Source organism: Colobus angolensis, unplaced genomic scaffold (genome assembly GCF_000951035.1).
Source record: "Colobus angolensis palliatus isolate OR3802 unplaced genomic scaffold, Cang.pa_1.0 Scaffold309, whole genome shotgun sequence".
NCBI classification, from domain to species: Eukaryota; Metazoa; Chordata; class Mammalia; order Primates; family Cercopithecidae; genus Colobus; species Colobus angolensis.
Window position 1 is genome coordinate 1,344,928 of NW_012116366.1, and position 19,341 is coordinate 1,364,268.

The 19,341-nt window shown below is 41.3% G+C and overlaps 1 protein-coding gene across 1 annotated transcript; it reads right to left on the reverse strand.

Moving 5' to 3' along the window:
- Window positions 1–9,906: 9,906 nt before the first annotated feature.
- On the reverse strand, window positions 9,907–10,887 carry LOC105517842 (transcription initiation factor TFIID subunit 9-like). The gene is given in 2 exon segments (XM_011950569.1): window positions 9,907–10,713; window positions 10,715–10,887. Coding segments are annotated over 2 exon segments (777 nt in total). The 3' UTR covers window positions 9,907–10,109.
- Between the last annotated feature and the right edge of the window lie 8,454 nt (window positions 10,888–19,341).

Genomic DNA, 19,341 nt, shown 5'->3' on the forward strand with positions numbered 1-19,341 from the left:
TAAATTAGGATTCGTTTGTCCCATATGTACACTAGAGACACCGGTAAGTAAAACAAGTCAGGGACACCCACCCCGCCGATGATGCTGGGTTCCTGCGCCTTAGGAGGAGGCTCTGCATGGGGCAATGTCCCCAGGGTCTGCCCCACATCAGGGTGGCTGCCGAGCCTGATGCTCCCAACGGTCAAGTCTGGGGTCCCCAAACCACTCCCAGAGGCACCACATGGAGCAGGGCTATGAGCCAAGTGAGGGGGAGCCCAGGACTGCCGCTGAGCACCAGAACCATGAAAAGAACTTTTGGCGATGTCACCTCTGCCTTGGATGCCAGCCTGGGCCCAGCAAGGACCTGGAGCCCCGCCCCAGGCTGCAGGGAGGCATGGCCAGGGCTGCACACTCCACGAAGCCTGCAGGAGCCGGGACAAGCTGACGCCCTGCCCTTTCAGAGCTGGCAGGGCAGGAGCTCCTTAAGTGCAGCTGCAGCCAACCTGACATGGCTGTGGACCCAGGCATCTCTGCACTCTTAGGGCCCAGCAAGAACCCCCTTCCCCCTGCAGGCTCAAGGATGCCTGCTCCTGCAGCCTGGCTTCTCCTCATTGTTGGCACCCACTCCAATCTTGGAGCAAGGGCAGGGTCAAGCCCAGGCACTGTCACAGCCTGGCTGGGGGTGCATACACTTGGGGGAGTACCAACATATAAGCCCCCTGCAGCCTCAGCCCCTCCAGACTTTGGGTGACCACAAGCATGGGAAGGAGGCCAAGGGGGTGCTGAGGACACCCCAGCACTGGCCTGTAGGTGCCCCCTGGCATGAACAGCCTGTGCACCACGAACAGCAGCAGGAGGCAGACAGGCTCCTGGGAAGAAAGGGGCGGGTCCCCAGTGAAGCCCCACTTTCAAGCCGGAAAGGGCCTGAAGCCTGGGGTCTGGGCCACTCGTCCCACAGCCCAGAGGGGGAACTTGTAGTCCTTTTTTCTGGGCCCATCCATAGTCACCCATGGGCCAATCAGCACACACATCCTCTCCTCTGCAGCCCATAAAAACCCCTGACTCAGCCAGACTTGAACAGAGGACAGAAAGATGATGGGGAGATGACAGGATGACCAGCTGCAAGAGGAACTACCCTCTCTGCTGAGAGCTGGACATTCATCAGGATGACCTGCCTAGCAGAGAGGAGCTACCCTCTCTGCTGAGAGCTGAAGAGATGACGGGATGACCAGCTGCAGAAATGAAAAAGGAGCTACCCTTTCTGCTGAGAGCTGAACAGACACCCTGGCTATGGAGAGGAGCTGCCTACTGTGGGTTGCCTCTGAGCTGTTCTATTGCTCAATAAATCTCCTCTTCGTCTTGCTCACCCTCCAGCTATCCGCATACCTCATTCTTCCCGGTCATAGGACAAGAACTTGGGACCTCCTGAATTGGAAGGCTAAAAGAGTTATAACAAGACCAGAGCTGAAATATGCCCCTTGCTCACCATGCCGTGCGTAAAGAGAAGGAAAGAAGAGCTGCGGCCCTTCAGGGAGCCCAGACCCGGGAGATCCCCAAGCCGGGGCTGTGACTCCCTCCTTGGGACCTGTGGTTCCTGGCGTCTCCAATCTTCTGGGCACTACCACATTCCCCAGTGCCAGCCAGGGAAGCTGCTTGTAGTGCACCTGGTCCAGCCACAGAATCTCAGAGAACCAGCACCCATGCCAGCATCAGCAGCTGCCCACCCCATGGCAGCGGCAGGTGTGTCTGTGTGACCCCACACTCACTCATACACTCCTCGCTACTCCATGACTGACTTGCAGTCTCCCTTGGAGGCATGAGATCCAGGCTGGTAGCATGAGCTGAGCATAGCCTGCTAGGCCAAGTGGGTGAAACAAGCCCAGTGGACCCAAGCAAAATTCAGGCAAAGGCACCACTGGCCACAGAGTTTCCCAGCCAGAAAAGTGACACCCCAAAGATCTCATAACAATAGATCTCATCCATTGAAACAGAGCAGTCACCACGGACCCAGATCTGCACAACTCCATGTCCTAAAGAGGTGACCAAACCTGCCTGCGTCCATAGACCACCTTCCCAGGCATGCCACACCCTAATGGCCTTCATCACACAGCGTTTGGGTGGCCATCATGCTTCCCAGCCTGCCACTCCCACTGCCACCAAAAAATGCTGCATCCTGGTAGCTTGATGGGGGTTTCACATAGGCCCAGCAGGGTTAAACTGGGATACCCAGCAGCGGCTGGTGGGATCCGGGCTTGGAGAGGCCACCACCATTAGTCGCCAAGGTGAGGTGGGGAAGACAGGCTCGCCACTGCTTCAAGGCCTGGGCCTAGCCAGTGGGTAGCCAAGCAAAGGCCCCAGGTGTCTGCAGGGCAGAGGGTGCAGCCTGTCCTGGGGCCCCCCAACTCACCTGCTGCCCAGAGGGCCCTGGAGGAGCACGCACGCCACACTCCGCAACTCACCACGCTCTCTGCTGGACTGGAACTCAAGGTTTTTATTTTTTAACAAAATTAAGTCAGTATTATTCTAAAGTAAATTGTGAAGAATTAGAAAGTATATTGTAATCCCTAGAGCAACCACTAAGAAATAGATATATATATGTATATGACTACATATATGCAACCAAGTTAAATAAATCTACCAAATAGATCTAATTGACACACTAATTTACTGAACATAAGACAACTATAAACAGGAACAGAAAAACAAAAAATACATTAGACACAGAAAACAAAGAAAAATGTCAAATGTAAATCTGATCACATTAATAATTACACTAAAAAATAATGTATTAAATTATTTAATTAAAAGGCAAAAATTGCCTGACTGATTAAAAAAGCAAGAAGCAACTACAAATTGAGCATGCCTTATCTGAAATGCTGGGGCCAGAAGTGTTTCGGATTTCTGATTGTTTCCAATTTGGGGATATTTGCATTATTTGCCAGTTGAGCATCCAAAATGACAAATTTGAAATAAACAATACTCCAGTGAGCATTTCCTTTAAGCATCATGTTTGCACTCAAAAAGTTTCAGATTTTAGAGCATTCTGGATTTCAGATTTTCACATTTGGGATGCTCAACCTGCATATACTGTGTTTAAGACAGATACCTCACATTCAAAGACATATATAGGTTGATAACAAAAGGATAAGAAAAAATAAACCAGTATTACAAACAGTAAATATAAGATAGCTGAGTGACTATATTATTATCAGACAAAAAGCTTTTAAAATAAGAAACATTGAGGATAAAATGGTGAAAGCATATAATTTTTAAACAATTATAAATGTTTACACACCTAACAACAGAATCTCAAAATATATGAAGCAAAATCTGAAAAACTAAAAAAAAAATGACAACAATAATAATTAGAGATTGTCATATCCCATTCTCCAGTTCACAGAACAAATGGAAATTCATTAAGCATATAGGAGACTTAGATAATACTATTTACAAACTTAGCCTAAGTGATATGTAGAATTATCTACCCAATGACTGCAGAATATACATTCTTTTCAAGCATATATGAGACATTCTTCAGGGTCTACCACATGCTGGGTTATAAAATAAGTTTTAAAAAATTTAAGATAAATAAGATCATAAAATATTTTCTGACTAAAACAGAATTAAATATGAAATTCCCAAATATTTGGAAATTAAACAACATACTCCTAAATATGGGTCAAAAATGAACTACAAAAAGAATTAGAGAAGAATTTGAAGCAAGTGAAACTTCAGATATTTATGGGCTGCAGTGCTAAAACAATGCTTAGAGAGACCTTTATAGATTTAAAAGCCTTTCTCAGAAAAGAAAAAAGGTCTTAAATCTGTAAACTTAGCTTTTCTCTTAAGATACTAAAATAAAAATAACAAACCTAAAGCAAGCAAAAGAAAGTAAATAATAAAGACTAGAAGGCCGGGTGCAGTGGCTCACGCCTGTAATCCCAGCACTTTGGGAGGCCAAGGCGGGTGGATCACAAGGTCAGGAGATCGAGACCATCCTGGCTAACACGGTGAAACCCCATCTCTACCAAAAATACAAAAAACTAGCCAGGCGTGCTATCGGGTGCCTGTTGTCCCAGATACTCGGGAGCCTAAGGCAGAAGAATGGCATGAATCCAGGAGTCGGAGCTTGCAGTGAGCCAAGATCACACCACTGCACTCCAGCCTGGGCAGCAGAGTGAGACAGTCTCAAAAAAAAAAAAAAAAATGACTACAGCAGATATCACCAAAACAGAAAACAAATTATATGGGGGAAAAAAATCTATGAAACAAATAGTTCTTTGAATAAAACAATGAAACTGACAAATCTTTAGATAGACTAACTATAGTGAACTGGATGGTGTCCCCCAAAAAGCCATGTCTATAACCTAATCTCTGAGGTCTGTGAATATTACCCAATACAGCGAAAGGCTGAATCCGAAGCAAATGATGTGATCAAGTTAATAATCTTGAAGGAAGGAGATTAGCTTGAATTACACAGGTGGGCCCTAAATGCAATCACATGAATACTTACAGGAGAGAATAAGTGGGAGTGTTAAGACAGAAGATAAGGCAATGTGACCATGGAGGCAGAGATTGGAGTGATGGGGCCACAAACCAAGGGATGCCTGGAGCCACTAGAAGCTGGAAGGGTAGGGAATGGTTTCTCTCCTAGAGCCTTCAGAGCGTTCATGGCTTTGCCAACACCTCAACTTTGGACTTCTAGCCTCCAGAACTCTGAGAGAATACATTTATGTTATGTTAAGCCATCCAGTTTGTGGTAATTAGTTTCAGTAACCACAGGAAATGAATACACTGACCAAGTGGGGAAAAAAAGAAAGATAAATTACCAGAACCAGAAATATTAAAAAGCAGCATTGCTACCAATCTTACTGAAACCCAGGCTTAAATCATGCTCATCTTTAATTGGATCAAGGAGATCTATTGCTACTCTAACAGGGTCTGCTGGCTGAAAGAAAATCGTGGATGTGTTATTCTTCTCTGGAAGAATTCTTCCAGAGAAGAATAACACATCCATGAGATTACCTATAGATTTTGATACACAAAGCCTGACATTAAACAGAAACTCAATAGGCATGGCAAGAAGAAAGATCAAATAAGCATAAAATGTTAAAATACAATAGGAGCAGACCCAGCAGTAATCCCAGTACTGGAGTTAGATGTTGAAATAACTGTTTAATATGTTTGTGAAAATAGATTGGGATATAGAGAATTTCACCAGTGTATTAGGTCACTCTTACATTACTGTAAAGAAATATTAAGACTGTGTAATTTATAAAGAGAAGAGGATAATTGGCTCACAGTTTTGTAGACTATACAGGAAGCATGGCACCAGCATCTGCTTGCCTTCTGGTGAGGGTCTCAGGAAGTTTACAATCGTGGTGCATCATGAAGGGGGAGCGAACAACTCACACGGTGGAAGTAGGAGCAAGAGAGAGAGTGGGGAGAGGGATGTGCCACACACTTTTAAACAACGAGATACCGCAAGAACTCACTCATTATCGAGAGGACAGCACCAAGGCATGACGGATCCACCCCCAATACCCAAGCACTTCCCACCAGGTCCCACCTCCAACACTGGGGATTACATATCAACACGAGATTTGGGGGTACAAATATTTAAGCCACATCAACCATTGAACTGAAATCTATTCTAAAAAGCATCCATAATTTATAAACCTTCCACAAAGAAAAAGCCCAGAGACCTTCGCTAGTAAATTCTTCCAAATAATTAAGGAAGAAATAATGCCAATATCACACAGGCTTTTCTAGAGAATATAAAAAGAGATAATACTTCCCAATTCCTTTGACAAGACTAGCATAACATTGACAGCAAAACTTGACAAGGATATTAAGAGAAAAAAGACAAGCCAATCTCTTTTATGAATATAGATGCAAATATTCTAAATAAATGGAATTTAGCAACATATGAAAAAGGTAGTTCATCACAATCAAACTGAGTTCATTGTAGGAATTTAAGGTTGGTCTAACATTTGAAAATTAATCATTGTAACTTACCACATTCACAGAATAAGGACAAAAACTCATATTTTCATCCCAATAGATGCAGAAAAATATCTGATAAGATTCAACATCCATTTGTGATTTTTTTAGATGTCAGCAAAATTAGAAAGAAAATTCCTTAATTTAATGAGGTGTATATTTTTAAAACCTATGACAAACACTATATTTAACAACAAAATATTAAAAGCTTTACCCCTGAGATCTGGAATATAACAAGAATGCCAGCCATCACCACTTTAATTCAACCTTGAGCTAACCAATGGAACAAAACAAGAAAAAGAAATAAATGGTATAAGAAACGGAAAGGAAAAAATAAAATTGTCAGTATTAACAGATGATATGTAGAAATCCAGAAGAACACATATATCACTTATTAGAATTAATCAGTGAATTTAGCAAAGTTGTTGATATAAAATACCAAAAAAAAGCATTTTTATGTACAGTTGCCCCCCTGCCTTCCTGCTTTATCCATAGAGAATACATTCCAAGCCCCACAGTAGATGCCTGAAACATGGATAGTATTGAACCCTATATGTGGTATGTTTTCTCCTATACCTACATACCTATGATAAACTTATCCTTTTCACTTAAAGGAGGTACTTTATGGCTTCTCTTTGGCATATCTGAATTGCCAGCATGACTACTCTTGCACTTTGGGACCATTATTAAATAAAATAAGGGTTACTTAGACATATCAACTGTTGTGATACTGCAACAGTCAATCTGATAAGCAAGACAGCCACTAAGTGATTAAACGGTCAAGTAGCATAGACGGTGTAGACATGCTGGACAAGGGGATGAGTCACATCCCAGGGCGGACAGAGCAGGTTGGCACAAAATTTCATCACTCAGAATGACACAGTTTCAAAGTGATAAATTATTTCTGGAATTTTCCATTAAATATTTTTGGACCACAGTTGACTATGGGTAACTGAAACCCCAGAAATCAAAAACATGGCTAAGAAAAGATTACTGTACCTACCAGCCAAAAGGAATTTGAAAATAAAACTTTTTAATATGATATCATTTTTAAATAATATTTTTATTTTAAAAAGTAATACCATGAAATTAGTCTAACAAAAGATGTGCAAAACTCAATACAGAAAGCAAGAAAACATTACTGGGAGAAAATAAAAACTTATATGGGAAAGGAAATTTTATAATTAAGTAATGGAAGACTCAACATTGCAAAGGTATCATTTTTCCTTTATATTGATCTATAGATTCCATACAATCACAATCAAAAATCTTTGCTGAAATTTTTCAATGAAAAATGACAAGATGATTCAAAAATTGGTAGGAAAATTCAAAAGGCCTACAATAGCCACTGCAATCTGGGAGGAGAACACCGGCAGTGTGCTGAGGAAAAGATGAGCTTTACATTAAATGGTTTCTGAGTAAATGAGATATATATATACACATATATTTTGAGACAGGGTCTCACTCTGTGGCCCAGGCTGAAGTGCAGTGGCACAGTCTTGGCTCACTGTAGCCTTGACATCCTGGGCTCAAGCGACCCTCCCACCTCAGCCTCCAAAGTAGTTGGGACTACAGGCACACGTCACCACTCCTGGCTAAGTTTTGTATTTTTAGTGGAGCAGGGTTTCGCCATGCTGCCCAGGCTGGTCTCGAACTCCTGGGCTCAAGTGATCTGCCCACATCGGCATCCCAAAGTGCTGGGATTACAGGCGTGAGCCACCGTGCCTGGCCGATATCCCTATTTTAAAAAATGAATCTTAATCCCCTACCACATGTCATGCACACACACATCACTTCCACATAGACTGGATTCAAATGTGGAAGATAAAACAGCAAAGCTCCTAGATGATGACATAAGAACATACCTTTACAACCTTTCTTACATAGAACAAAACAAAAAATTAAACACAAAGGAAAAGATCACAAATTGGAATATATTATTCTCTTTATCAGAAGACAGGCTTTGTTCATCCAAAGACAATTTTAAGAGAGTGAAAAATAGAAGACATTTGCAACACAGATCTTCAACAAAGGACTTGTATTCTGATTATATGAAAAAATACTGAAAATCGACTTAAAAACCCAGCAACCAGCCTAAATTAATGAGTAAGATACTTATAAAAGAGGATATCCAAATAACTAATGAACATATAAAATTGTATACAATATTACTAGTAATTACAAAAATCTACTTTAAAACCACAATGTGATGTCATTATACACCACCAAATTGGCTATTTTTTGTTTCAAAATAGACTATAACAAATGTGGGTGAGGATGTAGAATAATGGAAATTGTCCATTGCTGCTGGTAGGGATGCAAATGGATGAAACTACTTTAGAAAACATTTTATCATTATCTACTAAATCTGAAAATACACATACCCTTTGACCTGGCACTCCCACTTCAAGTTACACAGTTAACAGAAATACATGTTTACGAGCACCAAAGACACGTGCAAGAATATAGTACATAATTTGAAATAACCAGAAACTGAAAACAGCAAATGTTCATTATCAACCAACAGGATACATAACTTGGGCATATTTAGAATAAACTTGTTCTTGATCTTGTTGTACTTGTGAACAACAGTTATTCCCACAAGTATCTAACATAATGTTGAGAGAAAGAATCCAGACACAAAATGGCACTGGCTGGATGATTCCATTGCTACAAATCTTATATAAAGATAGAATAGGTTACCTTTTGGGAAGGAGTCCTCACCAGAAGACAGCAAAAGGAAAGCCTGTGGGGTGGTGGTAATGTATTTTTCACCTAAGTGACGGTTACATGGGTGTGTTTATTTAGTAAAAATTCAAAAGAGTTACATAAATATAATATACACAGTTGGCCCTCTGTATCCATAGGTTCTGCATCTGTGGCTTCAACCAACTGCAGAATTAGCCATTGTCTTTCCAGTGTTAGAGATGAATACATAATGATTCATCTCTGTCTACTCATCTTCCATCCCTACCCCCACCCACCAATAATCATGGCCATTTATTTTACTATGATCAGGCAAAGATGGGCTGCAGTCTTTGTCTCTGAAAAGGACAAAGGTGACTGGCTCCTGTGGTGCTTTGGGACCAGCTTTCCTGACTCCCAGTCTTACTCTACTTTGGGAAGGCAGTCTGGACAGGAGACACAGCCATGGAAGTCACCAGCACATAGATGGTAGTGAATACCTGGTTCTAGAAGAGCTCACGCTGAGCATGAAAGTGTGGGGGGAGGAGATGACTGAGGCTACAACACTGGACAGAAAATGCCAGCATTTAAAGAATAAACAACTAGAGATGCCAGAAGACAGAAATTAGGAGATGGCCATTCTAATGAGTCTGCTCCAGAAAAAGTCGGACTCTATGACTATGAGCCCAAGGAGCACAAAGGAATGGCAGAAGCAGGCACAGGTCTGAATCTCAGTCATCCAGCAACAGGTGCTGAGAGAAGGAGAAGCAAGCACAATGTCTTTGTACCTGGGACCAGTTCCAAAAACAAAATGACATTGTCCTCTCCCTCTTCTGCAGCACAAAAGCAAACCGTCACTGAGCAGATGCTTCCCACGGATCTCCCTTCAGTGGCCCTGGGGTAGAGAGTGGCTCCACCCAAATAAGGGCAGCTCTCAGTGCAATCCTAGGATGGCGCAATAGTTCCAAATCTAATGGGCTAGTGGCTCATTAGGATTAAATTAGTCCACAGCTACAAATACTCATTTCTCATGAACAGTAAATGCAAGATTGGATACGCTCACGGGGCACACAGACCTAGTAAGATCTTCCCAGAGGGAGGTGGGGAGGTGAGAAGGTGGCTGTGCCCTGTCTTGCCATTCAGGCACCTCTATTTCTACTTTGGGCCTTTTTCTTCACCCTGGTTTAACCTCAGAAAGTTCATAACCATGTGAAAAAGGGTAAATTTTTTTTTTAAAGTAATGAATGACAACTTTATTTTTCTTACACTTTTAAGTCTGATGAAAAACCTTCATTTCAATTGAAAAGTATGGTAACTGTATTTACTCATTAAATATTATTAAAGTTTTCTAAAGCACAACTTGAAAACATCCAGCATGCATGTTTAATATCAGTACAATGAATTCAAGACCAAGTATACACGTTACATGCAGCAAGGCTAGATTACAAATTATCATAGTCATCATCATCATCATCGTCATCATCATCTTCATGTTTTCTTTTCAATGCATTTGATGATTCATTGGCAGTATTTTGTGATGACACCATATTAGTGGTAATAAGAATGTTTTTGGACCCAATTAATGATGGATTAATCAGAACATTCTGAACTGCTGAGGTTGCAGGAACTGAAGCTTTTACAGCTGGAGACTGCGAAGTAGGCATCTGTACTGTAAACCTTTGACCTGTGAGGGACATGGGAGTCCCTACTTTAGTTGAAATAGACATGGTCTGTGGGGTTGGTGTGCCTAGTGTGGGAGTACTTGGTCTGCTAGTAACTGAACCAACACTTAACCGCGGGACTGTTATTCTTCCCACAGAAGTTGATGCCTTTTTCTGTAAAGATTTCAGCCTATAGTTTGGAGCTGTTAAGCAGTATCTATCAGGTGGCAACCTAGGACCTGAATATGGCTTGATCAGTGGCCAAGGGGTTTGATGTCTTTGCCTTGCGATATCTAATAAAAGATCTCTTGGGGGAGGAGAGGTAAAAGACTGGTGAGCGCGGCACTGGATTGCCAATCGCACATCATCTGCATCAACGGTAGCTTGAATAAATTGTTGCATCATCTAGAATTGTGGTCACATATCGGAAGGCAAACTCCAACATCTGATTTATAACTCCTGGCTCATATTCTGTAATCCCCATATCCTTCAGGATTTGTGCCATCATCTGTGCATCTTTCGGCATGCTCTTGGGAGAAGCCACCTTGCCAGACTCCATGATATCCGATGATCAGACTTCTCGAGCTAAATCACCAACATTAATGTATTTCAGTCCCGATTTTGACGCAAGTTCTTTGCCTAGTGTGGTTTTTCCAACCCCTGGTGTACCTGGCCTCTGCCCTTAAAGTTCTTGACAACGGTGAGCAGGATGTTCGGAAGCAAAATCGAAAAAGAGTAAATAAAATAAAATATTTATTTATTTATTATTTTATTTATTTATTTATTTATTTATTTATTTTTGAGACGGAGTCTCGCTCTGTCGCCCTGACTGGAGTGCAGTTGCACACTCTTGGCTCACTGCAAGCTCCACCTCTGGGGTTCATGCCATTCTCCTGCCTCAGCCTCCCGAGTAGCTGGGACTATAGGTGCCGGCCACCATGCCCAGCTAATTTTTTTGTATTTTTAGTAGACGGGGTTTCACTGTGTCAGCCAGGATGGTCTCAATCTCCTGACCTTATGATCTGCCCGCCTCAGCCTCCCAAAGTGTTGGGATTACAGGCGTGAGACACCGTGCCTGGCCTTTTAACCTCAATTTTTATTCTCAGGTTTCTAAATTTACTCTACCATACGTCTCTTGGAACAAATGACTTGCCCTCCAAAAATACACCACCAGACACTCCTACTGGAATCATCTCCCTTCAACACTGCTTTCATCCTGACGTTGGCTCCTTGTTCTCTCCAATGTTAATTGTGAACTCTCTATTCCCTCCAACATCTAGCCTCTCCTTATCTGCTCACCTGTTCTCACTGCTCCCAAGCAGAGATGTCTTCTTAGAGGCGACCTCTCTCTCTATGCCTGTGTCCCCCACCCTCACCCACCATAGCCTCATCTTCAACTCGAGCCTCATCCCTTCTCTTTCCATTCAAATGCCTCCACATAATTGAAGCTGTCACTAATCCACCTGACACTCCCTGCCTTCTGAGATCTTGTAGCATCACACCTGCACTACATAATTTGCACTTCATTATATTGGACGGAACATGTGGGGAATCTTTTAAAATATGGCCAATTGTGGGCCCAGAGTATCTCCAGGGAAATCAGCAGGCCATCTCCTAAAAAACCTTAGAGGGTGACATTCATTAGCTTAAAAAATATTTCCTGGTTCAGAATTTCTCTCCTGGACTTGCAGGCTCAGACACCAAATGCGCCATCATACCATGAGTAGACTATTTCTTAGGAAAGACTTACCTTACCCAGGCCCATAAGATCCTCTGGTCATTTGTCAAAACAGTAAATGTAAGAGGCGACACACCCACTGAATACACAGACTCAGTGAGATCTTCCCAGAGGGAGGTGGGAAAGTGACTCTTTCCTGTCTTGGCCTTCAGGCACCTCTATTTCTATGCCAGGCCTTTCTCTTCACACTGATTTAACCTCAGAAAATTCATAACCATGTGAAAAGGAGAAAATAAAATAAAATAAAGATAGTGCCAGTACAGAAGAGTGGTTATGAGTTTAGACGCCAATGCCAGACTGCCTGGATTCAGAGTGACTTTACTACTGGCTGGCTCTGCAAACTTGGGCCAAGTACAGAGCCTTTCTGGGCTATATTTCCTTGCTTGTTAAATAGAGTTATTAATAGATAGTAACATCCTCAAAGATTGTGGTGATGATTAAATGAGTGATAACTGTTGTGAGGATTAAATGCGTCAAGTGCTTGAAACCAAGCCTTGCACCTAGTAAGCACTCAGTACAGGTTAGCTATTATTTTTAATTAAATCGGAGGAGTAGTTTATTGATTTATGGTTTCAAATACAAGTGTTACAAAGAAGTAATAAACTAGCCAGCCTAGCCTCTGCTTAGTAAACACAGACCAAGACCAAGAAGTTTTTTATGGGATTCATATAATGAGAAGCAATAGAGCATGATGGTTTTAATCCTGGCTTCAGTACTTAACTGTGTAAACTTGGATGGCCTATTTAATTTCTCCAAGCCTCAGTTTCTTCATCTGTAAAACAGAGATGGTGATAGGATCTTCATCACAGGGCTATTATTAAGATTCATGGAGAAAGTCAACATAGGGTTTCACACTGTGCCCAGTACATAGAAACCATTCAATATATAATAGCTCTTGTTAATATTTAGCCCCAGACCAGTGTTTATTTCACTATACTCAGTTGCCTCTTGAATCAGCCCTCCTTCTCTCTTTTCCATCTTTTATTTTCTTCAACACCCAGATCTCATCTTTTGACACTTTTATCTGTATGCACATTCATAAAGAACTTTCAAAGAGCCTAGATTACCACAGAGAAGACCTGCTCATCTGTAGCATAAAGACAGGTGCCCAGTGGGAAGACCCACACTTTAGTGTGATCCTGACATATGCTTTGTGTTACATGGGACTGGATATTTAACATTAGACTCATTTTTCCTCATCTTGAGAGATCAACAGTCAATCAATATGAAAGTGATTTTAAAAGTTTAAGGTACTATACAATGTCTAACTATTTTATATCATTTCTTGAAAAAGAATACACAGTGACAGGAAACACACTGGACCCCAAAATACAAGAAATTGGATTTCACATCTGCAAACTAGAGATACTAATAACATTTTTATGGCACTACCCGAGGTGAAATGAGGGATTGAAAACTCTGAGAAAAGCCCGATTCTGTAGAAATGGTAAACAGAATGTAATCCTGGTGTGGGAGGGATATTGAGGCACTTCACTTCTGGTGACCCAGAATTTAGGTGAGCAATGAAGTCCAAAATGAACCCAGAATTTGCTTCTCAGATATTTCCTTGTCTTCCCCCATCTATTAAAATGGCCAGCTCCCCAACTAAGAACCAAGGACTGAAACCCAAGTTTGTCAGGAATCCAATTCTTATTTCTCATTTATCAGTACTGAGGTTCATTAGAGACTCAGGACTGGGTTTTCTTCCACGCCTGGAAAATATTATATCCACCAGTCATCTGCAAGTACGAACAGTGAACTTCAAAGCAAATGACTGAGTCTGAAAATAGATTCTTTTTCCAAAGGGCACTAATAGAATGTTTGCCCCAAAGTTTTGAAATCCAGAATGCCTGGAACATCCTTGTGGAGTCGTAACTAAGCAGCCATACTACAAAAGGCCTCACAGCTCCAATATCTATGTATATTATGGGATAGAGCTCCCACTGACTTAAGAATAGTCATGTTGACTGACAACCAGCATCTTTCCACTTGTCATCTGGGTATGATGGGTGTTAAAATGCAAAATGCTCCAAAATAACTATATGTCAAAGTTCTCAGTCATTTGCAGCTTAATGTTAATAAGCATCAGATCGTTTTGTGAGGAAGTGTTACCTTTTCAAGGGGGAAAATGCTATACTAAATCAAAAAGCAGTGGACACTAGTCACTTTACAATTTTCCTTTGGTCAGGCCTCAAGTTGCTGCTACTGATTCAATTAATTCCAAAGGACCACTTCATATTATGGGACCACTTCACTTAAAAGAGAGCCTTCCCTTTTTATCTTTAAGAGAAGTAACACTGCAGTTTTGAATTTGACCATCTGAACAGGAGGAAACGGAATGTGTGAGTTTATTTAAAAATTATACTTGGTCAGAAAAATATCTTAAGAAAAATTTTAATGTTTCATCACAGTAAAAGACAAATTGTAATCCCACAGAATACTGAGTAGATAAAAGAAAACTAGAAGAACTTAGAAATGTTCATTTATTTCCTTACTTGAATTGAGGCAGATGAATTATTTTTTACAACCAAAAAGGTACAGGTCCACAAAGAGGTTCTTGCCGGGCGTGATGGCTCATGCCTGTAATCCCAGCACTTTGGCAGGCCAAGGCGGGCGGATTGCTTAAGCACAGGAGTTCAAGACCAGCCTGGGCAACATGGTGAAACCCCATCTCTTTTGTTGTTGTTGTTGTTGTTGTTGAGACGGAGTCTCCCTCTGTAGCCCAGGCTGGAGTGCAGTGGCGCCATATCGGCTCACTGCAAGCTCCGCCTCCTGGGTTTATGCCATTCTCCTGCCTCAGCCTCCCGAGTAGCTGGGACTACAGGCGCCCGCCACCTCGCCCGGCTAGTTTTTTTGTATTTTTAGTAGAGACATGGGCGAAACCACATCTTTACTAAAAATACAAAAAATAAGCTGAGCTTGGTGGCGGGCACCTGTAGACCCAGATACTGGGACGCTAACACATGAGAATTGCTTGAATCTGGGAAGTGGAGGTTGCAGTGAGCCAAGATTGCGCCACTGCCCTTCAGCTGGGCGACAGAGGGAGACTCTGTGTTCAGGTCCACAGAGACGTTCTCCGAGTAGGGACAAAAAAAAAAAAAAAACAAGCAGCCCTTTAAAGAGCTGGATTTTATCAACAGCGAGGGAAACTAGAAAGCATCTGTGTCCAGATACCACATTCAAAACCGCAAGGTCATTCCTCATAGAGATAAAACGGAAGGTTGTCTCCTAAGTGAAACGGTTCCTCAGCTTGATTTTGGAATGAGGCTTGATTTGGGAGTAGCAGCGAACTTCACTGAGCATAGCTAGCCCAGGCCTGGCCATAGCATTGGAAAATGCCCTGGAAGGGCCCCAGAGATGAGGGCTGTAGTTTTCCCTGCATAACAGGGGAACGAGGGCCTTGAGAACTCATTTCTTGGGAGGCCACTTCTTGAGAAAACACATATGACAAAAGGCTGTTAGCAGCTTTAAGAGGTACAAAGAGTTCCCAAGTGTAGTGAGCTCAGTAAGGGCCCTCAGCGGCTGTTTGCCAAAAATCAGAAGAGTCATCTGAAATTATGCATGGGAAAGAGAACAATTGAGATGTTTTGACTGGGCACTCCCATTCCCAGCAAGAAGTACAGCAAGTCTTCCTTCCTCATTGTGGCAGATTCAGAATGTGTATTAGCGCTCTGCAATACAGGGAAGAGGGCAAGTTGAGCGCCACTGCAGGACAGCTGGCCAAACAGCTATCCATTGGTGGTCATTAAAATAAAATAAAGCTCCTCAGATTGCGGAATCACATTTTATGTGGATTTTTCATTGTCAAGTTTGTAATTTGGTTCCCTGAATGGTATTCTATGTTTGGCACCTGGTATCTTGGGTGGAAGTTCCCAAGTCTAACCAGTATCACAGAAGGAAGGAAATGTGAGGTTGTGGAGGATGGGGAAAAGTGTGCAAGAACCAAGTCTCCCCAGGGTGGGACTTGGAAAGGAGTACATACGTCCCCAAAAGATTTATACCACTGTGTTATATAGATCCATTCCTCACAGCCCCAAACTGAAAACAAATCAGCTTTTCAAACAACAGGAGAATAGGTAAACAAATTGGGAATTTAATAAAATAATTCACGACAATAAAATGAACAAATCACTGAGACTTGCAAAAATATGGATGAATTCTGAAAGCATCATATGGAACATAAGTACAAACTGAATGATCCCATTCTTAAGAAGTTCAAGTAAAGGCAAAATTAATCTATGGTGATAGAAATCAAAAAGAGGTAACTTTTGAATACAAAGGGGTTTTGACTACAAAGGGACATGAGAGAGCTTTCTGGAGTGATAATTATATAAATATTTATGTATGCAAAAATTCATCAAACTATATTTCAGGTTAGAGAATTTTCCTGTGTATAAACACCTTGTTTTAAATTTACTTTTCAAAAGAAATATTATTTAACAAGAAAGAACAATCTGTACTTTAAAGGTTTGGTAACTCTTTTCCACTACATTAAATATTTTGCCTTAAAAAAAGGTTTCACAACCCACACATATGCACACTCATTCTCCACCCTCCTACTTGACGTAACGTTGAATACTGAATCAGTCTTGAATAACTTACACTTTCATAAGAGAAGCTCTTCATTCTGAAATCTATGCAATTCACTAAATTGTACTGTTCACCAGTGCTTTCATCATGTAAAAATTCTCAACAAGTATTTCATTATTTCTTACCAGGTCTTGTAATAAAAACAAGTGTCAGTATGCAACCAAATGTAAACCAGCTCCACCCAGGAAAATCATAACCTTGCTTTTAACTCTATTGTAAATTATTGTATAGATGTCATGTTTTCAATTACTTTTAAGTTTTAAGAGTTACTTACACAAACGTTTTCATCTATGGCTTTTCTCACTGTAATTCGTTAAGTCCCCTTGAATTACTGCTCAAGTGTTTTTAGCTTTTATTGTTTAAAAACATTGGGTAACCTCAAATTGCAAGTTGGTTGTGCAACCAATCACCACAATGGTTTCATTTGACACACAGTATGACACTGCTGGTGTTTCTGGGGCTTCATGGCCTCTGCCCATCCCATTGACTACTGCTCTGTGTTCCAGTTAGCCTCACCTCCTGTGTTTTCGCTTCTCCCCTCCCCCCCAGCCATCAACCACAACAAGGAAAGTTCATCTGACCTCCCCAGAGCTTTCACGTGTTTCTCAAGGAGCTGCGTTACGGATCAAATCTTTACATTCCCCTCCTCTTTCTCTGCTATTCTCTCCCACCAATGTTGTTTGATTACAATTTTGCAACTTTAAAAAGAATAAGATGGCAATTACATCATTTCCAATAAATATTTTTCTCCCACATCTTGTTACCTGAGGAGCAGGTCAGCTGAAAACATGCATTTTCCATTTGTAAGGGGTCAGTTCTGCATATGCTGTAATTTAGTTTATGTCTGGTTTGCAACACACACCTGCGGTTCCAAATGAAACCCCCAGACTGACAAGTGCTTTTATGAAATAAACAGGAAAGAACATAACCTAGCAAACCTTCCAGAGCCCAATCATCTCCAAATATGTGACTTTATTTCAGTGACAAATGTAGCCAAATATTAAATAAGGAATTGAAACATTTTTAAGTGTTAAAGAGAAAGCACTCTTATTTATTACAGCTCATCTCCACAGATCAGAACTCATAGGTATCTTCAGGTCTTCTTTTAGGATTCTGAGACTCCCAGACTCACAAACCTATAACTTAAACACAGCTGGAACTTGCTCGCTGTTCTGGTTTTATATTCCTAGATCTCCTTAATTCTCAGGACTCTAAGAGGATCACTTACTCACCACATCTGTTCAAGGAGAAACCAAATGTCTTGTGCCTTTCCTATCAGCCAAAGCCCCTGCAGTAGAGTTTTCAGACATGGCTTTCAGAAGCAAAACGCACAGTGTACTGCAGACACATCTAATGCTTCCATAATTTTAGATATAGAAGTAGTGTCAATGAAGAGTGAAGGAAAAAAATGTTTGTGAAATTGCCAGCCTATCAACTCTCAACAAATTAGAAGATGCCACTCACCTAAACCCTACTTTGGTCTAATGGCCAGCTACTGGAACTGATGGCTCCTTTGCTTATCAAAATAGCATCTGTCAATCCTGGCAAAGTAAGGAATTGTAGCTGTGTGTCCTCTTCCAGTGCTACAACTAATTTATTAGGGTCTTAAATTCTCTTTGATGGATTAAGAGTCCTGGTGAGCACAAACAAGCCATTAGATTGACAGCAAAATTTTTCCACACTATAGGGATTCACTAATGTGTTGACTGCTCCACACATTAATCAATTAGGGAACTTAAAGAATAGGAAATCTGAACTATTTTTAATTTGGTTTTTCCTCTTTTCACATTGATATCACTTACATACAATAAAATGCATAGGCTTTGAGTGATGAATTTTGACAAATGTGTATATCCATGTAACCATAATGCTGGTCAAGACAGAAAACATTTCTATCAGCATTAAACGTTCCCGTGTGTCCCTTCCAGTCAACTCACCACCACCACCCAGAGGCCATCACTCTTCTAATTCCTAATACCGTAGAGTAGGTTTGTCTGTTCTAAAGCTTCATGTAAATGGAATCATACAACTTGCGTTCTTTTGTATCTGACTTCTTTTGCTTGACATAATGTTTTCAAGATTCATCCATGCTGTGTTTATCCATATTTTATTTGTTTATTATATGGATAGACCACAATTTGTGTTTTCTTTTTTTATTTAAAAAATTAAAAGAATGAGTTTACCTGTCATGTTTGCACAGCGGCCATGCTAATCTTCTCTGTATCATTCCAGTGTTAGCATCTGTGCTGCTGCAGCCAGCAGTACCACAGCTTGTTTTCTACCCTCCGGGAATGGACTTTTGGGTTTTTCCAGTTTGAGGCTATGATAACTACAAGTCTTCAGGTGAACATATGCTTCATTTCTCAAGGGTAAATACCTAGGATTGGACTTGCTGAGTCATAAGGTAATCCTAAGGCTTAACTTTATAAGAAATTGCCTGGCCAGGCATAGTGGCTCACGTTTGTAATCCCAGCACTTTGGGAGCCTGAGGTGGGCAGATCATTTGAGCTCAGGAGTTTGAGACCAGCCTAGGAAACATGGGAAAACCCTGTCTCTACAAAAAAATACACAAATTTTCCGGGTATGGTGTCACAGACCTGTAGTCCCAGCTACTCAGGAGGCTGAGGCGGGAGGATCACTTGAGCCCAGGAGGCAGAGGTTGCAGTGAGCCGAGATTGTACCACT